The 18663-nt window shown below is 39.1% G+C and overlaps 1 protein-coding gene across 9 annotated transcripts in view; it reads left to right on the forward strand.

Annotated features, from left to right (window-relative positions):
- The window catches only part of MCTP2 (multiple C2 and transmembrane domain containing 2), a 243480-nt gene that overhangs the window by 144180 nt on the left and 80637 nt on the right, over nt 1-18663 (forward strand). For all 9 annotated transcript variants that reach the window (XM_011282736.4, XM_045058862.1, XM_045058861.1 and 6 more), the window contains 2 exons: nt 2273-2375; nt 18435-18536. In XM_011282736.4, the coding sequence (XP_011281038.3) occupies nt 2273-2375; nt 18435-18536 (205 nt within the window). The remainder of the gene's footprint in view (nt 1-2272; nt 2376-18434; nt 18537-18663) is intronic.

Genomic DNA, 18663 nt, shown 5'->3' on the forward strand with positions numbered 1-18663 from the left:
GGCTGGGGCTCCTGAGTGGAATGTTCTGTCCATTTTTATGAGCGAAGGATGAATCTTATTATTTTTTTCCTTCTAAACACCTTTTATCCTTTCATTTTATAGAGTGTTAATAATAGATAAGGCCATTTGGAACTGCAAGGGAGTGTTATAGGAGATATTTGTAAGGTAGATCTTTCAGTAACTCAATTAATCTGTTAGTAGGTGGAAGCTTCCATATATCCAGACAAATTCATTCCTGAGTTAAAGCAAATTACATATGTAGATCTGCCTTAAATTCAAGTTTATGTGTGACAACATTATTATAAGGCCTAAAGACTTGTATTATGCCAGAGTCTTTTTGAAAATACAAGTTTTCTGTGATTTCTCAAAGAGTCCCAAAGTCTCCTTGAATTCCAGTTTGTCTGAATGACCCCTGCTCCACAAGGATGCCCTGTCTACTCTTTCAAACTCAGGCATTTAGAAAGATGGATTTATTTCCTGGTTTGCTTTAGATTCTGAGGTGCCTGGGCTTCAAGGGGAAGCACCTGTTGAATTGGGGTCAAATGATAGTTCACTGCCCTTACAATACTGAAGAAATGTGGGGCTTATAACCGAAAGAATACCGTTTGAATGGAGTTGATGATTTCCAAGTAGAAAGTTCCCAAGGGTCGAAACTGAATTCACAATCAACAAACTCCCAACATACAAAAAAAGTCTGATACCAGGTGGTTGCACAGGTAAATGCTACCAAACAATTAAAGAAGAGTTAACACCCATTTTTCTCAAACTTTTGCAAAAAATAGGAGAGAAGGAAAACTCCTAAATTCATTCTATGAGACCAACATTACCCTGATTCCAAGACCAGATAAAGACACCACAGAAAAAGAGAACTAACTATAAGCTAATACCTCTGATGAACATAGATGCAAAAATCCTCAATAATATATTAGCAGGCAGAATCCAACAATACATTTAAAAAAAAACCATTCACCACAATCAAGTGCGGTTTATTCCTAGGATGCAAGGATGGCTTAATATTTACAAATCAGTTAACATGCTATATCACATAAATAAGAGGATAAAAACCATACGGTTATTTCAATAGATGCAGAAAAAGCATTTGACAAGGTACAACATCCATTCATGATAAAAATCCTCAATGAAGTAGGTTTACTCACAACATCATACTTAATAGGAAAAAAGGAGAGCTTTCCCCTAAGGTCAAGAATAAAACAAGGATGTCCCGTCCCACCGCTTTTATTTAACATCTTCCTGGAAGTCCTAGCCACAGCAATCAGACAAGAAAAAGAAATAAAAGGCATCCAAATTAGTAAGCAGGAAGTAAAACGTTCACTATTTGCAGATGACATGATACTCTATATAGAAAACCCTAAAGATTCTACCAAAAACCTACTGGAAGTGATACATGAATTCAGTAAGGTTGTAGGACAAAAATCAATATACAGAAATCTGTTGCATTTCTATACACTAATAATGGAGCAGCAGAAACAGAAATTAATAAGACAATCCCATTTATAATTATACCAAAAATCATAAAATACCTAGGAATAAACTTAACTAAAGAGGTGAAAGATCTGTACTCTGAAAACTATAAAACATTACTGAAAGTTCCCAAGGATCTGTGAAAAGTGGATTAACTCTCCTAAGCCAGTTTGCACATTGTCATATGAAAGATTTTCTTGTTTGCTCAACACATTGCTAATGACCATGGCTCCATTTTTCATCAGGGGTGATGTCTGGTTTCTGGCCAACGTAAAAAATGTTTCTAAATATGCATGGGATTTTTAGTATTTTGCGTTTCAACACTAGGAAATTTTCTGTAAATCTCAGCAAAAGTGATTTTCACCGCCCTTTTTTTTTAAGGGAATTCTTCATTAATTTACTTTTTTCTTCATTAATTTAAAGACAGTCTTATTGCCTATTTGAAAGCTACTTTGAAATCACTGTCCTTTTATTCTCCTCATTCTGTCTCTGATTCTTTATCCTCCTGTTTCTTTAATAGTCCTACCCTCGAGTGCACATATGCATGGAAAATGTCAGAGTAAAAAAGTTGACTTTTTTTTTTTTTTTCACAGGGATGTCTGAATCTTCCATGATGGAAGGTTTGGGAATAGAGTTCAGTTTGATTTAATTTTTGGAATTTAATTAAATGGTAGTTTTATACTCTAAGGGCATACAGGCTTAATTAGTGAAACCGTGTGTTCAGATCTTCATGGAACAGTCTCCACTTATGTGTTTTTGTATATAATAGGTGGTACATTTCTTGTTTCAGTCCTATTAAAGATATCCACGATGTTTTGGAAGTGACAGTGTTTGACGAAGATGGAGATAAACCTCCGGATTTTCTTGGAAAAGTTGCCATTCCCTTGCTGTCCGTAAGTTACCGTTGTTAATATACAGTTTGTAAGTCATTTTACGGTTGACAGGTTTCTATGGTCTAGGGTTGTTTTATCTTTGTCAGTCTGGGGGGGGGGGGGAATCCCCCCTGCTGTAGCAGGAAACAACTATTTTATTCCTCATCCTTTTCCAGTATTTTCAGTAGTTTCAGATATAAACTAACATAATCTTCTCTGTGTCAGTCAAATATTGCTTTGACCGACAAAAACCTTTTGACTAGTCTTCCAATTTGTTCTCAGTCTTTCCGTCCTAAGGCGGGAATTTCTGTTTGGTTTCCGGGAATACAGATCCGTGACTGATTTTCCATTCGTTAATGAAAAACATACACGTATTTCTATATTACCTCCTCACTGCCCATTTCTTCAAAGATTAGTTGCTGGTAACTGCCAAGTGGTTCTCAGCTCTACTGAAGACCATTTTCTCAAAAGTTCTCTTTGCCTTCATAGTAGTTAGGTTTGCTTTCAGTCTCAAAAGATGCTTTGTGGAAGAAAGTAGAGAGCTTCTTTTGGAAAAAGTGCCATTTCAGTTAAAAGGTAACATAACAGAATAAGCAAAGAGATGAATGAAAAAATACCCTAAAGAAGTCAGAGGAGAAAGCACCAAATAATGCCTTTACGTGGACAAAGGAGGGAAGCTGTGCAAAGACTGCATCTGACTTCACCTATTAATTGGACATTAATGTTTATACCAAATGTATTCTTCCAGAAGAGAGAATTTTAGTTTTTCATCCAACCATTAATATGTTTTCTTATAGAGATGTTATGGTCTTATTAGTCCATAAGGCCTTATTTCTTTCTTCCCGAAGACTTATTTCTTCAAACTGTTAGTGCATTTTTTAGGAGGAGAGGTCTTTAACCGTGATATTAGACTGGCTCCCATGATGCCTCCAGGGGGAAGGAATGCTGCATCCCTCAGTATCTTTTCTGGTTAATTTACCTGGTGTTGAGCGCCTGGTTAATTTCTCGCCAAATTCTCTTCTCCCCAGCGTTCCTCTAGGAAAAGGGGTGAAGCCGCTGTCCTCTGTAGATTTGGCTCCTGCCAAATGCTCAGACCCATCAGTAGTAGAACACACTGACTCTCAGGGATGAGAGGGCAATTTGGGACTTTTCTCTCTTTTTATTACAACTTTGTCAGTTACTCTTGAAGGAATACATGTACCGGGAGCTTAGGACCCAATTTTAGAGGGACCTAAAGGGACAGGAATCAGAGACCCTTCTTTACAATTCAGTTTCCTTTTCTTCTCAATTATTTTGGGCAGGACAGAGACGTTTCTTTTCTTGTTTTTTATTTATTTTTATTTTTTTAATGTTTATTTTTGAGAGAGAGAGAGTACAAGCAGGGGGAGGGGCAGAGAGTGAGGGAGACACAGAATATGAAGCAGGCTCCCAGCTCTGAGCTGTCAGCACAGAGCCCGACGCGAACCCACGAACCATGAGATCATGACCTGAGCGAAGCCGGACGCTTAACTGAGTGAGCCACCCGGGCACCCCTCTTTTCTTGTTTTTAGAGATAAATCCACAGTAACTTGTGTTATTCCTTGCTGGGTAAACACTACATGGTGTCATTTTTAACCTCCCTCTATTTTACACGTGAAAGTTTTGTGTCATTGGTCTTTCTCTGATACCAACAAATTGACCCACTTTCTTCCCTCCCATCTTCCCCTGTAATGTACAGTGTCTCCATGCCGTTGGGTTAGATCTAAGAAGTTACCTCTGCCTAAATCAGGTTTGCGGTTTCTCAGCCTTAAGTGCCATTGACATTTTGGGATGGGTCGTGGTCTGTTGCAGGGGACTGTCCTGTGCATTGTAGAATCCCTGACCTCTACCCCCTAGATGCCAGGAGCACCCATCCACTCGTCACTGTTGTGACAATCAAAGATGTCTACAGACATCGCCAACTGTTCCGAAGAGGGGCAAAGAGAACCACTGACCTAACTTAATGCAGTTTTCAAACTGCGTCCTTCAAGATGCAAAGTAGAGTGATTTATGAAAGACTTTGTTTAAATGCAAGGAGCCCCCTCACCCTCTTAACTTTTTTCTGGTTGCCGATAAGCTGCCCACGGTCTATTCATTTGTTTGAGGGATAGTTATCAAATGTTCAGCTTGTGCCAGGCATTGTGTTAGGTGGCAATGCTCTAAGAAGGACCGCAGTGAAGGTATCTTCTCCCCCAGAACTTGTATTTGGTTGCAGGAGTCCATAAACAGAACAAACAAATGAGCAAAAGGCAAGACAACATGTTAGGTGGTTAAAAGGTGCCGTGTAGAAAGCAAAGCAGGATACGTTCCGAGGATATGTTTGGGGAAGGGGCACAGTTTTCCATGGACCGACCAGGGAGGGCCTCGCTTCGGGGGGGACATTTGAATGAGAACTTTAAGGAGGTGAGAAAGAAAGCCGTGTGAATATCTGGGGCAACTCTTCCAGGCAGGAAATCTTCCAAATCCAAAGGCTCTAAGGCAGTGCCCTGACTGTCCAGTTCCAGAAAGATCACGGTGGACAGTGTGGGTGGAGTGGAGTAGGCTGGGGGGAGAATCACAAATGTGGAGCAAGACAGGACACAGGGGCAGAGTGACGCGGGAAAGGGGTAAGACTCTGACAGTCTAAAAGTTTGAAGGGCTTTGGCTCTTTCCTAGTGTCGATGGGAAACCACAGGGAAGGTTCAGGCCGGGGCGGGGGGGGGGGGGGGGTGCTTGCTGTGGTTTACACTCTCTAATTCTGATATAAAAGGACTCTGGCACCCCGAGAAATAAGCCCAGATCTGACAGTTCTCTATCACGTAAAGTGTAAAGGCAGTTTGGCCTGGGCCACGTTCTCAAGAGGGACTTAAGGGCCCGGGAGCGTTGAGTTGAATACGTTTCAGAAGCTGCCCTTCGGTGCGGCTATTTCAGTTCAGACTCCTTTCCGATTGTCTGACTGATGAATTGGGCGAGTGATCAGATCTTATGGTGGATCTATTTTGGCTCCTCCTGATATGCGGTGGCCCACCTGTTCCATGTGCTCTCCAAACAAATTCATGCTCTACCTAAACTGTAGAGGTAGATATGATAGAAAAAAATGCCATAACCCTCAGTATCTGTAACAGGCAAATTTTAAGTTGTTCGTTAATTCAGCAAACATTCAGTTTTTGAGTAATTCTAACTTGTGTTTTGGAGAAGATATATATATATATTATATATGTATATACATATATATATTATATATATGTGTGTGTATATATATAATATATATATGTTTGTTTATTTTTGAGAGAGAGAGAGACAGAGCCTGAGTGGGGGGAGGGGGGACAAAGAGAGAGAGAGAGAGAGGGACACACAGAATCTAAAGCAGGCTCCAGGCTCTGAGCTGTCAGCACAGAGCCCGATGGCGGGGCTTGAACCCGCGAACCGTGAGATTATGACCTGAGCGGAAGTCGGACGCTCAACCAACTGAGCCACCCAGGCGCCCCAGAGAATGTATTTTAACATTTATTTAGATCTGTGTTTTTCCCTTTATTTAATATCTACTGAATAATGCTTAATTAACACGTCTTGGGCTGTGCATTTATAATACATTAAATCATTAATTCTCTGAAAACCTCATGTGGCAGGCTTTATTATTATTATTATTATTATCATCATTATTATTACTGCTATGGACAAATGAGGAAATGGAGGTACGGGAAGGATCCTGTTGCTGGTAATTAGTCGGGGCTGGATTTGAATGAGGCAGTCTGATGTCAGAGCCTGGGGTCCTGAGAGGAAGTTATACTTCCATGGTGCGTACCTGTTACGTAGACATCATGCCGAAAGCAATGACCAGGATGTGTTTTGTGCAGCCACTGGTCTCAGTGCCATAGGGTGTGGACGGGTGAGACGCAGAGTTGAAGACTGGCCCATCTTGGCTGATGCCTGTGGAATGAATGCACAAGACCCCAAACACCTTTTTTTTCTTTATCGAGGTATATTTGGCACAGAATGTTGTATTAGTGCGCAGGGTGGTGATGCGACCAGCCTGTATGGGATGCCACCCTCCGTCACCGTACAATGCTGTCACAATAGCATTGGCTGTATTCCCTATGCCGTACCCTTCATCCCCAGGACTTCCTCGTTCTACCCCTGGAAGCCGCGACCTCACGCTCCCCTTTACCCATGTTGCCCATCCCCCACGCCCCCCCCTCTGGCAGCCACCAGGTTGACCTCTGTGCTCACACAAGCCCTGAAACACGAAGTGCTGAAAAGAAGGAAAAGAAAACGCAGAGTGGGAGGGATGGACTTAAGTTTAGGAAGACTTTAGGAAGTGGGGCGTTTGAGCTGGCCTTACAAGGAGGCTGGTGTTGATAATGTGCTAAGTGCATTTCAACCTGTCAAATAAAAAGTCTGCTCTGAAGTCACTGTATCTTTGAATCAGGGTGAATGGGCCAACTGCCTATGGGCTCATTTAAAAAAAATCCACGTTCTAAAATCAGTATATCTGTTAATGGTGGCAGAATTGTGCAAATCATGTACATATGTTTAGATACACAGAATCCAGGCCAGCGGGTCACTCTTCCATATTTTTCATTTTTGTTCAGGTCCTCAAATCAGATAGTTGCTTTTTGAATGGCTATATCGATAGGGAAAACTTTTTACTCATTAAAAACAGAAAATTGCCATTAGCATGGATTATAATCTGAAGACTTCTAATCTGTGCCCATTTTTACATTATTCCAAGCATCTTCTAATCAATAACATAGTAAATATGCATTAGAAAACAAAGCACATTTTAGAGTTTTAAAATCTTTCCAGCATAGACACTATCTGCTCATCATTATCCGATTCGGTTAGAGTTATTTATTTTTTAAAAAATTTTTTTTCAACATTTATTTATTTTTGGGACAGAGAGAGACAGAGCATGAACGGGGGAGGGGCAGAGAGAGAGGGAGACACAGAATCGGAAACAGGCTCCAGGCTCCGAGCCATCAGCCCAGAGCCCGACGTGGGGCTCGAACTCACGGACCGCGAGATCGTGACCTGGCTGAAGTCGGACGCTTAACCGACTGCGCCACCCAGGCGCCCCCAGTTAGAGTTATTTAACATTTCCATCCATAATCAAGTGATTCGCATTGGGTCCTGAAAATCAAGCTGGGTTCTTCTCCTCCAGGAGCATTTCTTTTTCTTCAGACCTATGGTTAGCATTTCAGAATTATGGAACGGGCCCATGTCGGAAGGAAGACTTAGAAAATCCACGTCCTGCAAAATAGGAAAAGCATCTATCTATTTATTGTTAATTCCTAATATCTAAGAGAAGATCGTCTGTCATTTGAGGAGGGTCCTACGTTTTGATACAAATTTGAGGCCTCTTGGGCAAGCCATCCCAACAGATGCAGTGGAATTCATGATCAGGAAACACAGGCTTTGTGCAGCCCGTGACAGTCTCTGTGAATCCATGTGCATGGGAACGAACTGCACCAGCAACGGCTTCACTTAATTAGTTTTATGGGACAAATTTTCTGTAATTGCTTGTACCAAATAAATGCCCATACACATCTTCATTTGCATTTCCAATTAAGTGTTTGCCTGTTTCACCTATGATGGGTTTTGTGGATTGTAATGGACACAGTTACACAATCATATTTTTTTTCAAGTTACTGCTGAAATGTTGGCCGTTAAGATAAAGAATATTTATTTTTTAGAGTTTATTTATTAATTTTGAGAGAGAGAGAAAGAGAGTGAGTGCAAGTGTAGGAGGACAGAGAGAGAAGGGGGGAGAGAGAGAGAGAGAGAGAGAGAGAGAGAGAGAGAGAATCCCAGGCAGGCTCTGCAGTGTCAGTGTAGGGGCTCAAACTCATGAACCATGAGATCATGACCTGGGCCGAAGTCGGATGCTTAACTGACTGAGCCACCAGGCACCCCAATAGTATTTATATTTTACTTTACATTAATGTATATGGATGTCTAGCCCGCCTGAAAATTTTAGCGGGGCTAAAATGGCCGAAACACAAACACTCAACTCTCCACCCTGATATGTCCTTTGAAATAAATTTTTCAAAAGATAAAATAAGGCAAGTTTGTCTTATTGCCCCCGGAAACTAGGAAAGGATACCTTTAATGTGCTGGAATCCTCGTGAACCATTATGTAGTATATAAGGTGGGTGGTATTTGATGAGGACGGACAAGCTAAGGGAGAAAGAATAATGCCTTGTGGGATTCCTCTGATGTCTTGGAACAAGAGTATAGCAAGTATAAATCTGAGCATGCTATATGTGATGGTAAATGCTGAATGGGTTAAACTTTTCTTTAAATGGAAAAACCTGTTACAATGAGTAGACGCGTACAGTTTAGCTACTGCGTCTTTGAGACGGGCCACATGTGGTAAAACAGAAGTGGGTGAGCAAAAGTGTAACACGTACATGTAAACAAGGGGTAACTCAGAAACATACAGAGGAGATGATTTTATGGGTCCCCAAACGATTTCATTACCGATGAACATAAGGCAGACATGAATCGTTATGTGAATAATTTCCCACAGAAGTATGTATGTATGTTAAAAAATGTTTGAACTGTAAGAAAAAAAATTACCAACTGAGAAACACAAAATGATTATATCATCTGTGCAGTTTTAAAAATACCAGACACACAAAAATAAATAAGGCTGTAATGTGATGTGTTTTGAAGGCCCAGATGTTTGAAATTCCAAGTTCCACAAAGCCAATGCTAATAGCTAAAGTTCCTGCACACCATCCCAAAGCTACTAAATTTCTAGGGTTGAGACCCTGGAATCTTTTTTTTTTTTAGCAAGTTCTTAGATGAGTTTTAGGCATCCTGAAACAGTGATTCTCAAATTTTAGGGAATAAGCAATAAGCTTAATCTAATATATATGCAGAGACACACACATAAATATATAAATATTCTGCTCAAATATCTATTTATTGTGTTTAAATATTGGTCATGTTGTGGGCTCACAACTGCCTCGGTAGATTCCAAGAAGGAAGAAACAATATGGTGGTCACAGTGTTGGGCAGATATATTAATAGCAAAAATGAAACAAGCATCAAAACATTTGGTGGGGAAAAAAAAAATCCCAAGTAGCTAAGGTAGATAACCAAAAGTACAGGTTACAGATTTTTTAGAAATTAGCAATGAAATACTCTACATACAAACTGTGGATAAGGGCCAAAAGTATTACTCAGAGGAAATCCTTACCTTAAATGTTTTCGTAATTAAACAACAAAGGTTGAAAATCAATTAAGCATCATAACAAAAGGTAAACTAAAATAAATAAAATTAAATAGGAGTTTGGGAAGATGAGAAAAAAGAGCAGTAATGTGGAAAATATGTAAACAGCATATCTGATAGATCCAAGTGTTCGTTTCTTCAAAATCCAATGAAACGGAGAAGCTGCTTACGAACCTAATGAAAAAAGGGAAAGCATATATTACTAAGACTAAGGAAACGAGAGATATAGGGATTGCTATGAAGAGCATAACTAAATTTTACTGAAGAGTACGGAAGAAAACTTGAATAAATATACATACGGACACATCTTGAGAGAATTTGGATGTTGTAGAGGTGTGAGATCTCCCCAGATTACTATAAGTATTTTTTTAAAGGTTGGTTTTGCTGGTTTTTAAATTTTTTTTACCATCTTATTTTATTTTTTAAGAGACAGAGAAGGACAGAGCACGAGCAGGGGAGGGGCAGAGAGAGAGGGAGACACAGAATCCGAAGCAGGCTCCGGGCTCCGAGCTGTCAGCACAGAGCCCGATGCGGGGCTTGAACTGGTGAACTGTGAGATCACGGCCTGAGCCGAAGTCAGACGCTCAACTGACTGAGCCACCCAGGCGGCCCGATTACTGTAAATATAATACAGCTCCCCATTTGGAAAAATTAAGTGCAAAAAAATAGAGTGAAAAATTATGTTTAAAATATAATTAGAGAAACCTGAATATCAGGTATTGAACGCATTGTACAGTGAAATAATTTAATTGTGGAAATATTGGGGAAAAAATCATCAAAGAATTCCACTCTTTTCTCCTTGTGTCCTCCAGTCTTCTCCTCCCAATAAGAAAATAACAGATTCATATTGTTTAAAGAGCAATTTTTTTCTTTTAAACTGTAAGGGCACTGGCATTCTTACATTACTGAAATGTATTAGAGACATAAAGGAAGATGGAAAATTTGTGAATTTATTCCTTGAGACTAGAAGAATTCTGATATTAAAAAAACACAGAGTTAACAACAATAGCAAAAAAGAAATCCTACGCCTGTCGTGGAAGACCAGTGAGACTCAGTACATTAGGAAACATAATTGTGTAATTTATATTATTAATATATTAACGGAGAAAAAAAAAAACTTCAATAGATGCCAAAGGAGCACTTGATAAAATTTAACATCTGTTCTTGATTTATGAAAAAAAAAGTTTAATAAATATGTAATGGATTTGATGTATCAGAAGTATCACAAACATCAGACTTATTATTGAGAGACCAGAGATATTCTGAATTAATGAACTTCTATACTGACAATTTTTTTTTATTTTTTTATTTTTTTAAATTTTTTTTTCAACATTTATTTATTTTTGGGACAGAGAGAGACAGAGCGTGAACAGGGGAGGGGCAGAGAGAGAGAGGGAGACACAGAATCGGAAACAGGCTCCAGGCTCTGAGCCATCAGCCCAGAGCCCGACGCGGGGCTCGAACTCATGGACCGCGAGATCGTGACCTGGCTGAAGTCGGACGCTTAACCGACTGCGCCACCCAGGCGCCCCTATACTGACAAAATTAACATCAAGTTTTTTACATCAGATCCAGCCAATGTAAAAATATAAGAAAAATTATATTTTAATGAAGGAAACCATAGTATCTATCTGATAATATCACATTATATATAAATAAGTATAAAGAAAATTAGTAAGTAGCATTTTGGAATAAGCAAAGGTCAGTAAAGGTATAGCCAGGATCAAAATTAAGAAAAAATAAAAAAAAAAGAGTAGCTTTACCCAATAGGAAAACATTTTAAAAACTTAAAGCACCAAAGGGTTTAATAGCAGGAAACAAAACAAAACAAACCAAACCAATTATAATGCTTAAGACGTATGTGAGGAAGTTCTAGAACTGTACTAAAAGACATGAAAAAAGACAAAACAATTGGAGATCACTGTATATATAATAAACCTGAGAGATGAAGTCATTGAGGAAAGGGATAAACGAAGTGATCACCATATAATTGATTCTGGGAAAGTCAGTTGCTTACTCATCAGGGAAAAATGCATCCGTGTGTTACACTGAACACAATAACTATTTTACCATGAATTAAAGGTCAAATACTTGGAAAAAACTCCGTAAATAAAACGGCTAATAAAACGGGGAAGTCTTCTGTAAGAAAACCAGGAACGCTAAAGGAAAACAAATCCTAGGAGGTCAGTATGGTGAAACAAATGTTGCCATCGTAAATGAAAACACAAAGTAAAAACTACTTGCCGCATAGAAACAGATGGATAATGTCACTAACATAGAACGCCATCGTGTTTTCATCTATGAGGAAGGGACAGTCAGTCTAGGGGAAAAGTTGATTCAAACAGGTGCAGATCCAAACAGCTAATAGGCACCCTGGGTTGGCACCCAGTCTTGTCCCCCTAACTGGCTGCGTGATCTTTGACAAGGCACTGAACCTCTCCGTCTCCATGTTCTCCGAGATGACATGAAGGTAATTCTGCCTGCCTCGGAGGTCTGTGGTGAGGATTTCAGTGATTTGGTGAATATATAGTGAGTACAGGAGCACACTGTATGTGCTTCCAAGTATAATCAATCATCTTCATCGCCCTTGTTTTAGTAATGTAAATGATCAAATTAGGTTAGCAGTGGGATTAACAAATATGGTAACGATTTTTCATTTCCAGGGGTTCTTAAGAGTAGAAAAAGGACTCTCTCAAATGCTGTGGGACAGAACCATCACTCGGTACAAGCCTGGTAGAAGGCACTTAGACAAAATGGATTAAAATTTAATGTACACAACCTCTGAGCATCTATATTCTAGGTATTTATACCCATGGCCACACAGATGCTAAATGCCAGAAAGGGGAATTGAATCTAAATCTAGCTTCACAGCCCTAGCACTGTCCACTGTTAATAAACATATGAAAGAAAATGTTCAGGCTCATTAGTTGTTAAAAAAAAGAAAAAAAACACCCACATATTAAAACAACCTGAGGACATTTTATTCCTCTGAAATTGCTGTATATTAAATAAAAATTCCTGCAGTTGGCCACGTTGCAAGGAAATAGAGATAGGCTTATTCACTGAGGCTAGGAGTATAAATTAATACAGAATCTGAGAAGGGCTAATTGACAATACTTGGCCAAAACCACAAAAAATAGGTATGTGCTATGACTCAGCGGTTCCACTTCTAGGAATTTGTTTTTGGGAATGCATCATGGATGCACAAAGGTGGCTATGTGTAAAATCATCACAGTGTTTACAGTGAAAAATTGGAAACGGTTTGGGGCGCCTGGGTGGCTCAGTCGGTTAAGTGTCCGACTTCAGCCCAGGTCATGATGTCATGGTTCGTGGGTTCAAGCCCCGCATGGGGGCTCTGTGCTGATAGCTCAGAGCCTGGAGCTGCTTCAGATTCTGTGTCTCCCTCTTTCTCTGCCCCTCCCCCACTTGCACTCTGTCTCTCTCTCAAAAATAAATAAACATTAAAAAAAAATTGGAAAGTCTTTGCAGTTTACGATGAAGGGTTGGTTAAGTTAATTATAGATGATCCATAAGGTGCAATACCATCCTAAATTATGTAGAAGAATTGACTACTACACCAGGGAATGATTCCCATACCTTTTTTCTTTTTTTTTTTTATTTAAGAGACAAGTGATTTAGGGGCGCCTGGGTGGCTTGATCGGTTAAGCGTCCGACTTCGGCTCAGGTCATGATCTCACGGTCCGTGAGTTCGAGCCCCGCGTCGGGCTCTGTGCTGACAGCTCAGAGCCTGGAGCCTGTTTCAGATTCTGTGTCTCCCTCTCTCTCTGCCCCTCCCCTGTTCATGCTCTGTCTCTCTCTGTCTCAAAAATAAATAAACGTTAAAAAAATTTAAAAAAAAGAGACAAGTGATTTAAAAATATACAAATTAATATAAGACAAAAAAAAATAGATGAAAAATTTTAATAAGCAGTTTCTATGTCCTTGTCCTTGTTCTTCATTGCCTTCTGCCCATTATTTCATAACAACCTCTGAGATCTGGATAATTTTGCATTCCTATTTTACAGATTAGGAAACTTGAAAACAGAGGAGTTTTGTAACTTGTCCAGAGTTATTCAGCCAATCTGAGGCAAGGTCAGAATTTAATCTCCATACATCTGCCTCTGAAGTTTTACATTTTATCCAATACACTAAGATCCCGTTTTCATAAGATGAGTAAATACAACTGTCTAGTGAAAACTAGAGATGTTAAAAAAAAATAAATATAAGCGTGATGTTTTCTTCTTTTAAACCATTTTTATAAATTTTACACAATTCTTATAATTAATGTATGTTACTTTTATAAGATAGCTTCTATTTTATTTTTTTAAATGCTTATTTATTTATTTTGAGAGAGAGAGAGAGGAGGAGGAGGAGGGGCAGAGGGAGAGGGAGAGAGAGAATCCCAAGCAGGCTCCATGCTGTTAGCACAGAGGCCCACACGGGGCTCAATCCCACGAACCATGAGTGCGTGACCTGAGTCGAAATCCAGAGTGAGACGCTCAACCAACTGAGCCACCCAGGCGCCCCTGTACCGTTCCTTTTCTTAAACCAACTGTTAGTTTTATTCATGCATATTGATTACGACTAACTTTTCTATTGAATTCGTTGGTAACTGGTCACATCAAGGAAGTTTATAGTAAAGCATAATTCTTTAAAGAGAGTTCCAGGTGAGAAAAAGATTTCGGTCCCTGTTCCACATACCAACTTCTGTTATATGCTGGTTAAAAAAATGTTTTCTAAAAAATGAATGTAGTCTCTTTTTGACTAAAAATTTGGTTTTGTCGCCCAACTTTTAAAGAGTTACTCGTATTTACTATGCTAATGCTTGTTTAAGAAGATTTAATTTAACTCTTTTAAATAAAAAAATATATATATTGAATAGTTTAAAGATGATTTCAGGTCAGATTAAAATCTAAACCAGACTGGGGGCTCCTGGGTGGCTCAGTCGGTTAAGCGTCCGACTTCGGCTCAGGTTCGAGCCCCACGTCAGCCTCTGTGCTGACAGCTCAGAGCCTGGAGCCTGCTTTGGATTCTGTCTCTTTCTCTCTCTGCCCCTTCCCACTTGTATTGTCTCACTGTCCCTCAAAAATAAATTAATGTAAAAAAAAAAAATCTAAACCAGACTATGTTCTCTGTAACTTGTCCTCTGGCTCCAAAATCCTGAATCATTACTCAGAAACACACTTCCCGTACTCTTATATTCACTGGCTAATTTAACCAGGAATTAACTCTTAGCATGATCTTTTTTTCTTTTTATTTATTTTTTAATGTTTTTATTTCTTTTTGAGACAGAGAGAGAGAGCACGTGAGCAGGGGAGGTGCAGAGAGAGAGGGAGACACAAAATCCAAAGCAGGCTCCAGGCTCTGGGCTGTCAGCACAGAGCCCGATGCAGGGCTTGAACCCACGGACCGCGAGATCATGACCCAAGCCAAAGTTGGACGCTCAACCGACTGAGCCACCCAGGCGCCCCAGCATGAGCTTGATAAAACCTTTCTGATAGATCATGTTTTTTTTTCTTTTCTTTTTTTTTTTTTAATAAAAGGACATGAACATGCCCATTTCCTTGATTGTTGAAGTCATATTTCTAATTATATTAAATCCATATTGGGAAGCCTGGGCGGCTCAGTCAGTTAAGCGTCCGACTTTGGCTCAGGTCATGATCTCATGGTTCGTAGGTTCAGGTCCCATGTTGGGCTCTGTGCTGACACCTCGGAGCCTGGAACCTGCTTCAGATTCTGTGTCTCCCTCTCTCTCTGCCCCTCCTTTGCTCCCACCCTCTCTCTCTCTCTCTCTTTCTCTCAAAAGTAAATAAACATTAAAAAAAAAAAAAGATTAAATCCATATTACTGTTCTGTAGAGATGCCCTCCCCAAATTATTGCGTAATATCTGTGCTTTTTACCTACGAAAAGGTGAGTATGCAAAATGTGTATAAGTCATTTGGAAGAATTGTCTCATAACAGGTTAAAGACACGATCTGTTATTTTACCCAAAGACCCTTATCTTCCAGTGACATTAAATCATCTCAGATGTCAACCCAGGAAGACTCTCCACATGAATTTAGAGACCTCCTTTTGTCATATAACGAAAACTGTATCATCCTTTTTTGCCTTGATAGACAGACATCTAAAAATTAAGTTTAGATCTTAATTTAAGTGACTATCTCATACCTAGAGACAAAAGCATATACAGATTCTCTGCTCTAAGTTTTCTTTTGGCTGCGTTTTAATTGTTCTACCATTTAATAAAGGTTTTAGAATTATAAACTGACAGGATTTTCTGAGTTCTAAGTATAAATGATAAACATAATTCTCGACAGGAAAAATATGGCTAGCTTCCCTTTCCTGTTGTAAAGATGCCTTCATACAGCAGTTTGGCAAGTTGAGATGTTCTAGAACTTTTTGTCCTGTGTTCTTGTGTTGGAAGTTAAATTATATATTAAGACTGTGAAAAATCAAAATAGTTAAAAAATAGTCCCTTTGGTTACTATTCCCGTGTTTAATTATAATACTAAGTATTCAACTACATTGACCTGCTGTTAACTTAAAACATATTCCAATTCAAAATAGGATATTTCCTCTTTCCCTTAGTCTTTCTCTTTTCCCAAAAGATACTCCTTGTAGCAGACAGACTGAAAAATTGGAATCAACCAAGTGTTCATCAGTAGGAGAATTAATAGGTTCATATCCGAATATTATATAGCAGTTTAAAGAAATGAGGCAGATCTGTATATGTACAAATTATCAAGTCATATCGTAGATGCACAGTGAAGTTGAAAAATGCTATTTCCCACAGGCAAAAAAATTTACTGACTTTTTTAAAGGATGTATTTATGAATAATAAATCCTCAATACAAATTTAGGAAGGCTACATGCCAAATTCCTATCTAATTTCCATCCGGGGAAAGGAATTGTGGTATTTGTAGAAATTCAAAGGGGCTTTTTTTTTTCTGTAATTTTTCAAACGTTTTACAAATGTATAAACTTGCAATTGACATATTGTAAGATAATATTATGTGAAAGTGCCCAACATGAATAGCTTTAATTATATCTCTAGCTTTTAATAACTGATTTAATGTCCCGGGGTGGATTCTGTGTTTTTGCTGACACAATACTAGGACATTGAAAAAGAGGAAAAGATCATTTACCAAAAAACCAAAACCAAATAAAATTACTATAATATATATATATTTTTTTCTACTGATGCCTCAAGTTCTTCTGTTGACCTTTCCTAACCCTTAAGAAATCATGGAAATTTTAAGATAACAGTACAATGACAGTGGGTTGAGGGACAGCTAAATTGGACTGAAGTCAGGTTGGCAAGTTGTCATGCTGTTTTTGTATTTATTTCTTTCAACTTTAACACCCACAATTTATTAAGTGAGACTGTGGATAAAAGAGGAAGCTCAGAATCCTGTTTGGACACCGTTTAGGAAGGAAATCAGGTCTTTATGGGGCACCCCCTTCCTCTTAGCCACTGGCCAGGAAAACCATCTTTCTGTTTAAAACCTATTCAATCCGAGAGGTGGAGTGACTTTGGGAAGGAAGGTGACCTCTCCCTTGTAAAGTGGAATGGCTGTGTTTCCCCCCATGACTTATTCATCTCATTTCCACCACTGTTTATAAGAACACTTGTGCTGAATGCTTATAGTGACAGCAATAGTCAGTTAAAATATGGCTCAAATTCCATGCCCTCAAATTCCCTACGTTAATTCGAATCTTTGCTCATTACAATCGCAAATGGAGCTTTTGGGTAGTTCGAGCTTTGCTAATGTCCTTTTGGGGTGAACAGGTATGCTTCTTACAAGCCAAGAGTTTAATCAGTGTCCATACTGCTGTGTATAACAAAAGCATGGCTGGCCCCAAATCTGGAAAGATCTGGTCTTGAAGGGTCCGAGGTCATTTCCAAAATGGAGGTATTTCTCTTAGATGCCTTACATGCCCGGGTCCAATGGCAGATTAGGGTATAAAGGTGACGTGACCTGCTGACTGAGGGAGGAGATCAGAGGAACTCGTGTATTTTGAAAACGTTTCAGCGTTTTGTGTGTTGTAAATATTTGTGGATTTTGACCTCAGCTTCAGTGATGCTCACGTATTTAATTTGCATTGCTTCACGGCTGTGAAACACCGATCGTCTTATTAAAATCAGTCCCTTTATTCATTTCTCAAAAAAGATTTTAATAACTGCTTTGTTCGGAGAGAATTTTAGACTTACAGAAAAGTTGCAAAGATGATCCAGAGTTCCTATATACCCCTCACCTCGTTTCCCTTGAAGTTAAACTTTTCACATTGCCATGGTACATTTGTCAAAACTAAAAAAAGAAACCAGACATTGTGTTTGACTGTTAGCTAAACTCTGGTCTTTATTTGGATTTTACCAGTGTTTCCACTAAGGTCCTTTTTCTGTGCTGGGATCCAACCCAGGGTACCACATTGCATTTAATCATCTTATCTCCTTCTGTCCTCTCATTTGTGACAGTTTCTGAGTCTTCCTTTTTCCCATGACCTTGGCAATCTTGAGAAGTACTGGCCAGGAATTTTGTAGAATACTTATCATTTTTAATAAATAAAAATGTATAACTGCTGGGAGTTTTGAAAGAAAGCCCACATCGACCTATGAATAATTTGTACGACTGATTCTTCCACTAATAACCCAATTTCAGCCTGGTGGTTGTTACTTTATCTTCTTATCAGTTATAACAGCACTCTCGAATTTAAAGTTGATGCATGATGAATTTCAGATTTGTTGCCTGTCTGCTTCATGTGTGGGTGCCTTGTACAGTCTCAACTTTACCAGTTCAGTTTAACCCCCCTAGAAAGTTTGTATTTTATCTATTGTTTGTGACAGATTCGAGATGGACGACCAAATTGCTACATATTGAAGAATAAAGATTTAGAACAAGCTTTTAAAGGAGCTATTTACTTGGAGATGGACCTCATATATAATCCGGTAAGCCAAGCTGGGCCATACATCCCGGCTTCTCTGTACCTAGCCTGGCAAGACTCAAATCTGCGTAAAATGTTTCTGAAATGTTGCAGCTAGAGAGAGAGAGAGAGAACAGGGTTTTAAAACTCAG

Source organism: Felis catus, chromosome B3, assembly GCF_018350175.1.
Source record: "Felis catus isolate Fca126 chromosome B3, F.catus_Fca126_mat1.0, whole genome shotgun sequence".
NCBI classification, from domain to species: domain Eukaryota; kingdom Metazoa; phylum Chordata; class Mammalia; order Carnivora; family Felidae; genus Felis; species Felis catus.